Raw genomic sequence first — 15057 nt, forward strand, 5'->3', positions numbered from 1 at the left:
TTAAGCGTTGTACAGCTACAAGCTTATCTGGAGCATCACTACAGTCAAGAGCATGTAAGGCTTTCCAAACACACACCAGGAGTGTGTTAGTCATCGGTAGTGTTCTTCTCTATCCTGTGACATCCATTACCGCTGACACAGAGAATCCTGTTTTCTGCACAAACGCAGCCTCTTTGCCCTTAATTCAATTTTCTGTCCCGAGTGTCCACATTTCAGTTCGCTGGCATCTAAAAGTCTAAAAATCTAAAAGCTAAGGTTAGAGTTAGCTAATGTATGCTGTGGAACTTTAGAAAAACAAGATTTTTAAAAAAAGAGGAAGAGGTTAAGGCCAAACAAGGTTACAGCTAATTTAATAGCTACACATGTAAACATCAAGCAGCACTTTGCATGAGCTCGTGTTCCAATTATTCCAAACCTATCATCCTCACTGTTCACTGGAACTGTAATTAGACACCTGAGACCAAAACACTGTCCTGCGAGCTTCACGGCCCAATTAACACCAGCTTCTTTATAAAACCTTATCTGGCCCATAGCACACAGCTTTCTTGTGTAATAATGTTAAACAGATTCCCCATTCTTGCTCATAGCAGATACTGTCCAATAAAACCTAATTTGGCATGTTTGGAAGCTCAGCGAGGCAGCGGTCGAGGTATATGTTCAGAAGAAATCCTCGAAAGAAGAAACACGCCAAAACAAAACCTTATCAAAGCATGATCCAAGGTGACCATCGAGGCATCGTTTTGTATAAAAGAAATCTTTATTTACAGTCTGTCGGCAGATGGAAGTTGCAGCAGTTCTTATGTGTCACAGTCCTTAGTCCGTCTCCTTAGAGAAACCATTTCAAATCAATGAGTATAAAACACAAAATATCTTGTCTACAGAATCCACGTATTCTTGTCTATGTGCTCCCTGCTTGGGAAGTTCAATGTTTTTTTTTAGCACCCTGCTCAGTACGACTTTAAGTCTGTGGCAGTAATAGAAACCGGGTGGGTGAGTGTGCAGGGTTGGTTTCAGAAGGCCAGCTTCTTCATGAGGAGGTAGACCCTGGAGTCCACCTCAAAGCCGTGAAGGTTGTTGGCGTCTCCCTGCAGCCTCATGAGGAGGCCTCCGTAAGACACATAGGCAGAGCTGAAAGAAGAAGCACACGTGTAATTGTTAACACTGTCAGTGACAGTCTGAAATAATCACCAAATGATAAAAAATGGCTTCTTATTTTCACGTGTATTCCCTCTTTAATGTTATGAACACAGATTTGTGCCAGCAGCTGATGTCTTTCCATTCGTGTAACACATGATGCATGTGAAGACAGTTCACTTACAGTCGTGTGGCAGCCTCTGTTGAAGTCTCATCACCCTCAATTTTGTAAACTTTTCCGTACATCACATAATCAAATTGGTCTGCTCTGTAAATTTGAATAAAGCGAAATGAGAGGACAAACATTAATATGCAAAAAAAGTAAATAAATAAAAAATACTGTTTCTCAGAATGGTGGTGGATCATTTAGTAAATACATCTAACAAATAGCAGTTGTTTGGAAGGTTATATGCACTTAACCCTTAAAGAACAATGTCTTACCTGGACGGCCGATCATCCTGAGGATTGTACTCTCCATCATCTGGTGTTCCATCTTCATATAAGGTGCTGGCAATGACCAGCCTGAACTTGTCACCTGAATGAAATGAAATAAAATTAAACTGGGTTTATTATCATTTTGCACTTTGGACACTTCAGCTTAGTGACGAGATTTTGACCGGCAGCTATTTATAAACAAGGTTTATTAATATCAAAGGTTGGTTTGGTTTGAAGATGACAGTAACATCACACAGCACATCCACATGGATTGGAAACAAAAGTTAAATGTTATGGGAGCCGAGTGAAAAACAACGACGCAACCATCTCACCTAAAAGTAGAACGATAGCTTTAACAAGTGAACATTTAATCTGATGAAATATTAAAAAATAGCTGATATGGTCACTTATTCTGGGCATACTGGGTACAAATCAGATTGCATTATGACAGCAATGATAAAAATTGTATTTTCTTACCGAGATCAACAGGATAGATCTGGATGTTCACATCCAAGATGAGGTCCATCTTGAAAGACTCACTTTCACAGTGAAGGCGCGACACTGCAGCAAATAATTGAAATAAATAATTGAAATTAAGGGACATTAATTGAAAACAATGCAAGATAAACAACAAACAAATGTAAATAAAAATCTAAAGCACAAACAAAAGAAGAAAAACTAGCAACAACTAAGATGATTGAAACTGCACCAAATTGATCAATGACTGACCACAAGCAACGCTGGTATTAATTTGAAATCATGTCTTTGAAGAAATGAAAAATAAAGTGCAGTGATCACTCATCTTTTACTTTTGTTTAGACTCTCACAAATAAGAAATCCATCTGGGTGTTTAGCTTGACAGATGATGAGCTTGATCATCTTAAAGCAATGTCATATTTAAAAAAAGAAAAGAAAAAGAAAAAGAATAGGGTGACTGATGGCATTACCGGTACAGGAGTAGTGACCGGAAACAATTACAATATACATGAATTTTTCCAGTGGATGGTGTTTAAACTTTACACTTTTTTTAAACACTTATTTTATAATCACAGCTGACTTACCTCTGTCAAACTTTTTGCCATCTGGATCGATATCTTTTACATCAAAGATATCCTCAAACAAAATTCCAGCCATCTCTGTCCCAGTCTGTGAACTTGTACAGGAAGAAAAACAAAAGAATTGAAATGTTTGCTTGTCTAACAGTTGAACATTTTAGATCACTTTGTTCATATCCATGTATTTTGATAGAAAACAATATTACAACCAATTGGGATTTTCACTTAAACTGTTTTTGACCTGCAGTAAGCCACATAACTTAGTGAATGCTCTGTGCATCTTCAAACCACCCAGCACTAGTATGACAAGCCTGATAAGCATACCTGAATAAGAATTAGCCAAAGTCTTGTCACAGCATTAACACAACTTCTGCTGTCTCCTATTCATGCTAGCTGTTAGCTTTAGCATGTTTTCTACACAATTCCCCAAACTTACCTTCAGTAAGGCGGCGTTCTTATATTATACTGTAAACACCGTGAAGTCGGGGTCAGTCAGCTTCCCTCCGAGAGAACGACTACGTAACGTTTACGCTAAATTTCTTATTTGAGTAAAACTTCATTCATTATATTCTCAAACAGACTGTACCGCGCAGAAACAATGTGCTCAACCTTTGACACGAGAACTGCTTCCGGTTCAACATCCTGTACGGTCTGTGCAGAAAATGAACTCCTGTTTGGTGTTCAAAAACTATAATGGGCGGAATATTATTATCTATATCTAAAAAACAAACAAACAAACAAACAAAAAAAAAACAGTGTTGTGAAAAAGTACACCTTTATTTGTTGCTTCACAGTTGCCTGTATTTACGACATCTGCTTCCACTTTCCAGCCCTTATTTCACAGCCATTCGGTTGCTAGGTGTTTTTTTTTTAGCGTCCTGTCTGTGTACGGTTGCTAGCTAATGGCTAACTAACGGAGATAAAGTGTAATTAAAGACCACAGCCGATGCCGAAAATGGATTCTATGAGTTTTAGCTGCGGATGAACGCCTCGAAATGTTTGTAAAGCCTACATTCACCAAGTAAATGTTGCGAGAGTGAGGTAAGAATAATGTTGTTGTGCTCTCCTAACGTCAGAAAACGTTACCTGATTAGCTAGCTTGTCAGCTAATACTAACTCGCGTCATTTTCGCTTATATTGTTGTTGAAGTTGACTGGCGAAGATAATTATTGTCATAGCTTTAGAATGCCAGTGTCATTGCATTTAATTAGCCCATAAAACAGTAACCTGTATTGCAATTCTACATTACACTCAAGAAGTAACGAAACACTTTATTAATACTCAAATTGCAGAATTAATTGAACCCCAGTGTTCAAGTTTTTGGGGTTCCCATGTGACCATTTATTGTCTCATATGGTTTCCTATTCTTGCAGAATGCTCACAGGAAGTACAAACGCTACTGAATGAGAGCACAAGTCTTTGCTGTCAGAAGGTGTTTTGAAGATTTCAGGCACTCACATGAATTCGAGGGAGGCAGCCAAGATGGGGGACATCTTGGCAACTGAGGCGGACCTCCTTGGGATGATTAAAGAGGTAATATGCTCAAATTAAAGAGAGCAACAGTTGAATTCAATTAAAATCAAACAAAATGTGTAACTTTTCTCCAGTACCTTGTACCCGTGAGCTATGATATACCTGGATTTCCCCTAGGGGATTAATAAAATATCTATCTATCTATCTATCTATCTATCTATCTATCTATCTATCTATCTTTTTTTTGTAGTATCTCAAGTTTGAGGAGTTTGAAGACACTGTTCACAGTTTTGACAAGGACTGCCAAAGCAAAGGGAAGCTTGTCTCAAAGCCTCGAGGAAGTAACCTCAGAGACTCAAAGACTCGCGTTGTTCAGGTAAATGACTCAGTTCTGAAAATCTCATGTTCCTGCATGCAGATTGGCTGTTTATTTGTGAAGGTGGCAGCTGGGGATGGGCATTACTTGTGGTGAAAAGTGGGAAGGATATTTGCCCACATGATGGCAATTAACATGCAGCTGATACAACAACAACAAAAAAAAAGTTTTATGCTATAGCATTGTGAAACACATCAACTTGCGTTATGCTCCACTAATTCAGTAACCTACTTGGACTTTGAGTCAAGACTGGCAAATTCACTTGTTTTCAATTCATGTAAGCATTTAAAAAAAATAATAATAATCTGTTCGTAGAAATTATAAGGTATGTTACCAGTCATGCATTTGTTATTGTACAGCAGTTGTCATCGTGTGATATCCAAATACTGTGTAATGTTCATAAATAGTAGCCAGTTGTTGTGAATGACATCTTCCCAGAGTTCTTGTTTTTCCCCAGCTCACTCCTCTTTTAATGTGATTTTTTTTTTTTTTTTTTTTTAGAAAGACCTCCTTTGCTCTTTTGATGATGGAGACCACAAGGTGTTCTTTGAACTGTGGACAGAGAATATTCCCTCAGAAGTAAAAGACACAGATGCTGTGGCCCTGAGCTTGGAGTTCTACCTTCAAATTCACTTTACCATCTACCCACTGAGGAGGCACCCTAGTAGACAGGTATGTAGATCCGAGCTTTCTTTATTTAATATGTATTATTTTAATTATAGAAAAAAGAAGTATGTGCTGTTTTGCAAAGTGTCCACTAAGCTGCGCCACAGGCTTCATTTTGATTGACTGTCACTGACGTAGTTGTGCTACACAAGAAAACACTTCTAACCTCTGCAGCACTATAGCCCGTGCTTTTGTAAGCCACAGCAGTTTGAGTCAACACATTTCTATGTATATAAAGTTATTTTTTTCAAAAGTTGCAGATTTTTTTAGTTTGTAGTGGTGGTAGCAGGTCAAGAGACAATCATACAGCTGAGGAGAATTTGTGTTTTAAAACGATGCATTTAGCTCAACTGACAATTTGGTTTCATGAAATAAATAATTCCAAACCCCAATGTGCCTGCAGGACCGGGCTGAGTTTGAGGAGAGGATTTCCTACTTCAAGCAGTACCTGGAAACTCGGGGAGCAGCACTGAGCCAGACCACAGAGTTTTTGTCTTACTATGCTTTGCCGTTTGTTCCCAACCCCACCGTCCACCCCTCCTTCAAAGATCTTTTTCAGGTGCTCGGATAATTACAGAACGTTACTCTTGTTTTTGCCATCTAGTCAGTACATATTCAAAAGTACTACCATGTGTGACTGTGAGAATGAGCATAACCATGTTTTTTTTTTCTGACATACGTGGTGTGTATGTAGGATTCCTGGATACCACAGTTGAAGGATAAGCTGGAGCAGTTCCTGTCTGTGACACTGAAGCCGTCCAACACCCCGAGGCTGATGACCTTATATGTATCCTTTTACCATCCCTCGCTTAGGAGTCATTGCTGAGAAAATCATCAGCTTGTTCCTGTCTTGTTCTGATCTGAGTTACACCGAATAGTAAATCTAAATGTCACAGAAGTTATCTTTATTATCAATCACACAAACTTCTTTCACAGCTAAATAGCTTTAGTGTAAAAATAGCTTTTATCCATTAAATTGCTTTGAGTTCTTACATCCTCACTGCATTGGATATTTGGCAGTGAGATTGTACTAAATTGCCTCTGGTTAACTCTCTGTCAGCGTTTGGCAGCCCTCACAGGGGTGACTTACAAAACTGCCTGACAAAAAGTACAAATTATTTGGGTTCATCAGAGGAGACAAATGTCTTTAGAAGTTGGCTTAAAATAGTCTTTTTCCGTTTCCTTCGATAGCTGAGCTACACATTTGAAAAGCCTTTTTGTAGGTGACTACAGAGGTCATTGTTGATCAGACTGTTGCACAGACCTGGTTCTTTCATATGCCGCAAGCAAATCGCATGTGATTAGCTTTTTTAAATACCTATGTTTGAGCATGGCAGGACCTAATCTCACCCTAACTCCTTCAGGACAGAAGGACATTCATGAAACCAAACCCCATCACTACAGGCAAGAGGTCAAAGCACACGTAGCAACTGTTATCTGAAGGGTTAACAAAATGTGTCTTTACTGAACTAAACAAGCAAAGTTATCTAACATGTATAACCTTTAAATTTGCAAAGGGTTTAATGAGCAGCCCTTTCGGCAGCTCAAACCATTCCACATCAAAATTATCTGTTGGTCAAGTGGCCATACGTGGCTGTCCACATGACATAAGAGAGAGTCAACAGTCCTGCTGTATCCACGATAACACAATAGATGTAAGCTGTGTTTGCCAGCACAAGGGAGTTGGTCAATGGATCTTTTTTTGAAATGTATTGATACCTCCCTTTAAAACAAACAAGCATTAATTCTGTGCTAACACTTATATCAAATTATACAATGAGTAAATGCGAAACAAATAGCTGTGATGAATTTGTCCACTTACAAGCAGGATGTAAAACATTGTGTGTGTTTGTCTAGTATCCTGTTGACATATTATCTCCCTGTATTGTTTCATTGTGTGCATATAACTCTAGATGCACCTACCGGCTAATGGAACAAATACAGTTAAGATGTTTGATTTGAGTTCAAGAATGTTTTCTTTAACCGGCGTCATGCAGAAGGAGGGTGGAAGGAGTACTAAAGGTAAGTCTTACAATCAAAGAATCTACCTTTTGCATTGTGTTGCAGCTGGTCAATCTGTCCCTCCATTAAACTACATCTATTGTGAAAAAAAATGTCAACTCATCAGTGGTGGACAGATTTTCCTGATGAAGGAAAAAAACTGTCTTTCAAGGCAAAAACGCAAATTGCAAAATCTAACTGTCTCACATCTGTTGTGTAATTTCATATATAATTCAGATTTTTCTGTAATAAATGCAATTTGTTATGATAAATGGATAATAATATTATGTAGTGCAGCAGCCTCCAACCTTTTTTGCACTACGGACCGGTTTCAAGCACAACAATTTTCTGTGGACCGGTCATTGCACACTTAACAAATAATATTGTTTTTTTCTATTAAAAAAGTGTCATAAACAAATCAAATTACTTTTTATTGGTAAACAAGTATTCACTTTTTCTTCCGTCTCAGCATCTCATCCTCTTTTCAAATACACTCTCCAGAAAAGTTCGTTTTTTTTTTATTCATTTTGGCAGCGGTTAGAATAGATTTTAACGGCCGGGCATGAAAACTGACACACACAAGTGCGGGAAACAAGCACAGCTGGAAGTTACGGGAAGACAAGCTAGTCATTTTTCAAAATAAAACACCCTGCAGACTCTGCTGGAAACAAAATAAGACAATAAAACATTTTTATTCTTTCTGTGCGGCCTGGTACCAAATGACCCACGGCCCGGTACCGGTCCACGGCCCGGTGGTTGGGGACCACTGATAGAATAGAATAGAATAGAACTTTATCCCTTTTGGTGGATACCTCAGGGAAATTGCTGATGTAGTGGACAAAATAGATTATAATATTAACCCTGGAGGAAAGTTCCGTCCGTATTACAAACAGTTGCAAACAAAGGTTGATAAAGACTAAGAATCATTTAATGGTTCATTAGAGATGGAATCTGAAATTTTAATTTGCAACATTAAAGTGAACTTTTTTTTCAAATTACGGTGATAAACATCCATTGACTAATTTTTATAATAAATTACTTTCAATAAAAGGATTTTCTGACAACCACTCTATCATAACTGTACACGTGATATCAGCGTTTGTTTCTGTAACCTCGGCCTGGACGTGTGTTTGTGTGACTGCACAGAGGCTATGCAGCAGTTACAGCTCCAGCTGGTTGAATCCGACCGGCGCATAACAAGCTACATGCGGAAGTTCAGCAAGATGCAGGCCGACTACCAAAACCTGATTGGAATCACTGCCGAGCTGGTCGACTCATTGGAGGCCACTGTCAGCGGAAAAATGGTAGGTCAGGCTACCGAACAAACACAAGTTCCAACAGACAAGCCGCAGGCACACACTACATACAGTAGATGAGCAGAGTACACACTAACATGAGCAAGCTAATGAGTGGTGACACAAACACTGGACGGACAAACAAATGGGCTTTAATTAGGCTGTTCTTTGCAAATGCAAAGTTCACAAGTGTAAATGCTAAACAAAACAACTGGACATACACTGTGTAGTTTCAAAATAGGCTGGAGCAAGTTTAGTATTTGCTGTTTCATAATGAGGCTGTTAAACGGACACACGAATGATAGCCCTGCTCTTCCCGCACAATATCTCAAGAGGCCTGCTGTGTTTTTGCAGATCTCCCCTGAGTACCTGCAGAGTGTATATGTTCGCCTGTTCAGCAGCCAGATGAGGCAGAGCGTGGTCCAGAGCACTGACTTCACCAGGCCCGGCACCGTGAGTCAAAGCACACTCCTCTCCTTCACACCTCGCTGACAGAGGAATAGCAACACAAGACCTCTAGTCAGAGCGATTTCAGCGAAAGCATGGAAATTGTCAAGTGAGGGCCTGCTGATAGGAGCCATAGTCAGGGGAAACTACACTTCAAACCGAAACTGTGTTTGTAAAGGATCTTTTAAAGAGGGTTTATCTGCCAAGTGTCGCTTTGTCCTTTGTGCACCAAGTAGCCAACTGCAGGCCTGTAGTATTCTGCAGTATATATCCTGGAAGTAAGTGACTAGATCCTGGTGTTGTATTCATACGCACTCATGTGGAAGGCTTGGTGGAAAGTTAAATAAGCATTACACAACTCTAAACGCAGAAAATTAACAATTTCAGAGTCCCAGTGGCTCACACAATCAAGCACCTTTGAAATGTAACTCAGATGATTATGATTACAAGAAAAGTAATCCTTATGGTTAATTGGTTAAAAACTTCCTGTCCTTGTTGCCACTGTTTGATCACTGCTACTCTGTGGCGCCGACAATCAAAAGACTGTAGAAATACGCTAAACTGTCCACAGCTTGACAATCATGCTCGCCGTCAGTGGCCTTCATTGTGGTGTTCAACTCTGGCCTGTGAAATCTTGTTTCTTTCTGTTTTGAACTGAACAACTTTTTTCTTGTGTGTCTGTGTTTTTTTGCTTGTGTGGTGCTTTTTGTCCACAAAGGGATATTACTCTATGAGTCCCTATGATGATGGCTATGTAAGTTTCATATGTTTTCATCTTTACTTCCCCCCCTCTTCTCATCTTGCTTGTGCCTCGCCTCGTCTCCTCCTCCTCCTCCTCCTCCTCCTCCTCCTCCTCACATTGCTTTTATGTCCCCCCACCCCAACATATACGCATTTCTCTGCCTGATATTGTTTTCAGTCTATTATCCCAGCCCCTTTTCTCTAGTTCCTACTCGATTGTCCTCTTTTAAAAGGATGTTCACTTGTAGTATAATGACCTCTGTTGTTCGGCCACTTATTAAACTGAACAAGAGCGTCTTTCAGGGTATAACTCATTATTAAACTCACTTGTTCCCAAAGACCTCAGTCATAGTTCTGCCGCTCGATTCTCCTTATTGACTGTCTGTATTTTTACAGTTAGTCAGTTTCAGTTCTCTCCCCTTATGTTTAATGGTATAGTTTTTGAAGGAATTTAGCCAGACACCACGACAGGACGAGAACAACCAGCATTTCTCTCACGCTCGAACACGGTGGATTAAATTACAGTCGTGTGAAAAGAAGCAACCAAAACACTTCATATAATTGTGAGGGTTCTCAACACCATCAATAGCAAGTACTCAGGCTGAACATATAGTACTGTTTAATAGCTTTAATTTAGACAATTTGCATAGAAAAGCAGGCTTCGTCTTTAACTGATGTATGAGGAAAAGCTGCAAATAATAAAAAACGAACACCCGCAGCGGAATTTACCGGCATATTAATGGTGGTTAATAGTTAATTCTCTGATTGCCAAGAGCTGCTAAACAATGGCCAATATTCTGGTGACTTGGATAAAATATTAATCAGGACCATATTTGTCCTCACACAGGCGAGCAACCTTTCACTCATCACAACATAACACCATAGCTAACCGTATGTGTCAGACTCTTCATGCCCTTTATGCTACTCCACAATGACTTATCTTGATCCACGGGGAAAAGCTGGATGAAACCAGGGAGTAGAGCCGCCTAGTTAGACAATAATATCAACAATAGGTGGTCTACAGTTGACACACTAAAGAGATAAAAAGAGTAAAGACATTCCTTATGTAAACTGTTTATTGTCAGGGAATTCGGGTCAAGCCTTCGCTTTGTGTAGGTGCTCAGCTGAAATCTGAGAATAAATGTCGCCTTTTAGTTTAGTTTAAAAAGAAAATAAGAATAATAATCGTCTGCCATTGCTGCACAAACTACTTATTTTTTTTATAACTACTGCCTTCCTGTAATAAACAGTGTATGTGTGCTAATCCTTAGTGGGGTGTCGCTCTTCGTAAAGCCCTCTAGTGTCAAATGTCACAGGAAAACATGTCCTCTTGTCCTTTACCAATCTTCAGGGAAACAAATGTTTACAGAGAAAGGGAATTTGGGAAAGAATCCAGGTATCACTGTTCCCCTGTTTGTGCCTATTCCCTGCTGCACACCAAAGCAAATATGTGGCGAGACCAACCGATACCTCAGACGACACGGATCACTCCCCCGACCTCATGCTGCCCCCTCTATAGGTCCAACCGCCTCCCCAGTTTCAGATTGGATTTCAGAGCTCAAAATCCCCCTTTCAGTGATTAAAAAACCCTCATAATAAGTTTTCCTCTGCACACACACACACACATACACACAACACGACGACCTCAGTGATGTGTTTCTCTGTTCAGAGGCTTCTATTTCCTTTTGTCTCAAATAACAACGTACATTACTGGTGTAGTAGAGGTGCACTGAGGTGTAACAAATGCAGAGATACTAACCCGCTTTTTCTGGTACCGGTTCTACTTGTTGTTTACTGCATGGGGAGATATTGCCAAACCGTACCGTCCTGTATGTCCCAGAGGTCAGCATGTAAATAAACGCATGATGAATGCATGACTAAGAGACCAATAATGACTTATGAGACAGTAGTTAACTTAAAGGTCATAGATGGAGGAAGTAGGGAAGAATGCCACTAAATACGATAAAAGGAATGATGAAATATTAAACAGTTGCATGGGTTATGTTTTGTACAGCTCAAAGTGAAAATGTGGTAAATGTCGTCTGAAATAATCTGTAAGATATACTCTAGTCCTCATCGTCTTCTTTTCTTGATTGTGCCTTTTGTTGTAGGCCTCTTCTATGCTGCGAGCATCCATTGCACCACAGTAGGTCTTAAATTCGAAGAAGCTTTTCACTTATTCTTAGCCGCTATTGGCACGATAAAACAGAGCTGACATTTCATTTTTTTATTGATCTCTAGAAGACCTAAGGACGTACCAATGTTGCCCTCATTAGACTACGAGAAGCTGAAGAAAGACCTGCTTGAAGGTGCTGATAGACTCAAGTCTCTGCTGCTTCAGGCTCTGCGCTGGGTGAGAATATTATATCCCCTTACTGGTGTCGTATGTCATATTTTGTGTGATCCCGATTGACTCAAATGCACTTTTTCATGGTAGTTTTTGTCTTTAACTTCAGCCCTTGCATGTTTTATTTTCCTTTGTTTGCCATTATCCGCAACTAAAGTAAGCCAGCTCCCAGTGAGAGCTGATTAAAGTATAATCTTACATTCGTATCAGAGCATCTGACCTCCTAAATAAGCATTACAGGATAACTGCATTGCGGATACTAAGAGCCAAGCAGTTTTCAACAAGCCTTTGTGGTCTTCAAAGCACTATAGTATGACATCTATTGGGACTGTACCCTTGTTAAAGAAAGGCTACTTCCTTACATTTTAATAGCAGCTAAGAAAAGCCATGTTTTACACAATCTTCTGTGTTGCAGTCGCTTTGTGATGAGAATAACAATGAGGTTTTGTTTTGGGGCGTATTTATATGTACAGTAATTTGGGAGCAGGACGAAAAGGAACCATGCAGTTTATATTCACACAGGCTTTTAATTTCTAATTGTTGGATCTGTCTCAAATGTTTTTTAGAGACTGACTCGCTCACTCCCTGGTGAACAGAGAGACACCGTGCTGCAGGCCTACATCAGCAATGATCTGCTGGAGCGCTACAGTACGAAACAGGTGGGGGTGTAGCTGTGACTGTAATTATACTGCGTTCTGTATTAACACTACAAAGCACTTGTTGAGGTAGACGATACCGAAATGACTATGAATATGAATTGTGATGACAGTAATTTTGTTTTTAAACTAACCCATAGTTCTCTCAACTATAATAGCCAAAGTAAAAACTGCCTAATTAATCCCAAGGCTGTATATTAGGGCAGGTCTTCGTGGATGAATTGGCCCCTCTGCCAAGTGCAAACAGTGTTTTTTTCACACTGTTTCCCTAATGCTGCAAAGTGGGTAAAGAGCATCGGCTGTTGCCAAAGTGAACACAGTATCTCAGAAGCTTTTATGTTTCGTAATCCACATCCGATCCCTATTAGTGTCTGGCTGTTGTCTAATTATTATCATTGGTCTATCAATATGCTCAATGAAGCTGAGAGTAAACAATGAGCTAGGTGTGTCCCATTTAGATGGCAAAAGCAAATTATTTTCAGTTAATTACAGAAACCTGAGGTTACTCTGGTTCAAAATGCACAAAGTCTTTTGTAGGTTAAATCAAATCAAATCAAGTTTATTGTCATTTTGCTGTATATACACAGTCGTACAGGCAAGATGGGAGAGCGTTTCTTCAGAATCCAATAACCTAAAGCAATTTAAATAAACAAGTGTTTGCATATCTTGATCAGCACTTCAGCATTCTGACAGCTTGTGGAATGAAGCTGTTGATGATTTTGGAGGTTCTTCTCGTTAAAAGAACACTGTGATATTTAGCCCTGATTTTTCAGGTCTTCATTTTGGTGTGTCTTGTCAATGGATCGGTTCTTGTTCTCCCAGGATCTGAGAAAGCATAAGTTAGCTGTATGTGGCAGATAATGATGTTCAAATATGATTGTTTTTTGTGTTTCAATGATTTCATCATAGAAAATTCAGGGTTATAGGAGTCACTGAAAACCTAAACCTGTCATGTCATGATACGCGTCTTTAGTGGATGGACACTTCTGTTCGTGCCTGTATATGTGTGTTGTTGTGTGTCTGTCCTGTCCATGTGTATGTGTGTGACGTACTGACCCGGTCTGTAACTGAGCCCTGAATTAAACAGACAATAATTTCTGATCATTTTGAAGCATTCCGCTCACTAATTCTTAAATCACAATGAACTGAAAAAGGCTGATTGGACAAATAGGTGGAACATGCTATAATTATGTCATATACTGTATAATTAGAATAACACAACTCTTATTGTCTTTGACAGTTGTTGTGAAATTAAGCATAATTTGTCAAAATCTTGTCTATGTAAGTACATAAGCTGATTTATTTTGATAATTTCATTTTAATCTGACTGTAGGCGGTTTATGAAATGCTCCCTCATTGCTCAGATTAAGTAACAGTCTTCAGCAATTTCTAGTTTCTTCACAACAAAGGCCAGGACAGGAAACTCAGATTGTATTCCAAACTTTACCCTCTCAAGAGGCTGTTTTACGCAATTTATAGTTTTTTTCTTTTCTTCTTGTTCTTCTTCGTCTTCACCTTTAGCTGCAGGCTCTATGCTATAGACAAGCTTTATACAAGAGAGAAAACGATCTCCTCACAGCTGGTTTCATTTGTCTGTACGCTTGCCTCGACAGTGCTCCGAGCCACCTGTAAACAACTCTGAGGTCGTTTACTGTGAAGAGACACAATAATAGGAGGATGGTGTCAGTTTCTTGTAATGAAATCAAAAACATAAATACTCTTTGTTTGACAATGGGGGGAAAAAAAGCATAAACGACAATGTGTGAGTTTTCTCAGCGTGCCAATCGGCTTTGTGGTGCTTCTACCCGGACGTCTTGCCTTTGTTTTGAAGGTGCTGGAACAGCAGGGAGACAGGATTTCTAAAAACAGAGACTAGCTAATTAGTTACACTGAGTAGGCTAAGTATCACCTGTGAAGGATCAACAGACAAACCATTTCTATGCAGATAATCACACAATTGGCTTGCAACAACTTTTTCAAGAATTTTAGAACTAAAAGGGAGGTTGGATGTGGGCCTATAGTTTGCTAAAACGCCTGGATCGAGAGAAGGCTTTTTAAGTAGTGGTTTTATGATAGCTGCTTTAAAATCCTGAGGTACGTAGCCTGTCAATATAGAGAAGCTGAAAATATTTTATACTGCAGTATTTATTGGAGGAAAGATTTCCTTGAACAGTCTAGTTGGGATTGAGTCTAACAGACATGTCGCTGGTTTAGAAGAATTTACTGACATGAGCTCTGAGAGATTTACAGCAGAGAAGCAGTCCAAGTATAAGGCTGGTCCTACGGATGCATCCAGAGCTTCTGCACCTACAGACATGCTAATATTTTTTTTGTCTAATACTCAAAACTTTATCAGTGAAGAAGGTCATGAAGTCTTCACTGCTGAGAGCTGAAGGAACACAAGGCTCCACAGTGCTGTGGCACTTTGTCA

At 39.5% G+C, this 15057-nt stretch overlaps 2 protein-coding genes across 2 annotated transcripts in view; one reads left to right on the forward strand and one right to left on the reverse strand.

The window, feature by feature from the left end:
- Nucleotides 1–918: 918 nt before the first annotated feature.
- On the reverse strand, nt 919–3231 carry polr2h (RNA polymerase II, I and III subunit H). Its single transcript, XM_008291717.1, has 6 exons — nt 3061–3231; nt 2631–2722; nt 2047–2130; nt 1576–1669; nt 1319–1402; nt 919–1128 (listed from the first exon to the last, which is right to left on the reverse strand). Exons 2-6 carry the CDS (start codon nt 2701–2703, stop codon nt 1011–1013), a joined length of 453 nt encoding a protein of 150 aa, XP_008289939.1. The 5' UTR covers nt 2704–2722; nt 3061–3231; the 3' UTR covers nt 919–1010.
- Nucleotides 3232–3511: 280 nt separating this feature from the next.
- The window catches only part of armc9 (armadillo repeat containing 9), a 28747-nt gene continuing 17201 nt past the window's right edge, over nt 3512–15057 (forward strand). Inside the window, exons 1-13 of the mRNA XM_008291718.1 lie at nt 3512–3665; nt 3998–4157; nt 4348–4473; nt 4975–5145; nt 5543–5698; nt 5834–5926; nt 7137–7161; nt 8287–8444; nt 8790–8888; nt 9601–9636; nt 11735–11769; nt 11865–11976; nt 12537–12629. Of these exons, the coding sequence (XP_008289940.1) occupies nt 4083–4157; nt 4348–4473; nt 4975–5145; nt 5543–5698; nt 5834–5926; nt 7137–7161; nt 8287–8444; nt 8790–8888; nt 9601–9636; nt 11735–11769; nt 11865–11976; nt 12537–12629 (1179 nt within the window). The 5' untranslated portion in view covers nt 3512–3665; nt 3998–4082. The remainder of the gene's footprint in view (nt 3666–3997; nt 4158–4347; nt 4474–4974; nt 5146–5542; nt 5699–5833; nt 5927–7136; nt 7162–8286; nt 8445–8789; nt 8889–9600; nt 9637–11734; nt 11770–11864; nt 11977–12536; nt 12630–15057) is intronic.

This window comes from Stegastes partitus, unplaced genomic scaffold (assembly GCF_000690725.1).
Source record: "Stegastes partitus isolate 25-593 unplaced genomic scaffold, Stegastes_partitus-1.0.2 Scaffold757, whole genome shotgun sequence".
NCBI classification, from domain to species: Eukaryota; Metazoa; Chordata; class Actinopteri; family Pomacentridae; genus Stegastes; species Stegastes partitus.

Coding starts and splice junctions, on each gene's coding strand:
- polr2h (XM_008291717.1), bottom strand. CDS start 2,703: ATGGCTGGAATTTTGTTTGAGGATATCTTTGATGTAAAAGATATCGAT. Junction 2,131..2,630: donor TGGCAAAAAGTTTGACAGAG/GTAAGTCAGCTG, acceptor TATTTGCTGCAG/TGTCGCGCCTTCACTGTGAA. Junction 1,670..2,046: donor GATCTATCCTGTTGATCTCG/GTAAGAAAATAC, acceptor CATTTCATTCAG/GTGACAAGTTCAGGCTGGTC.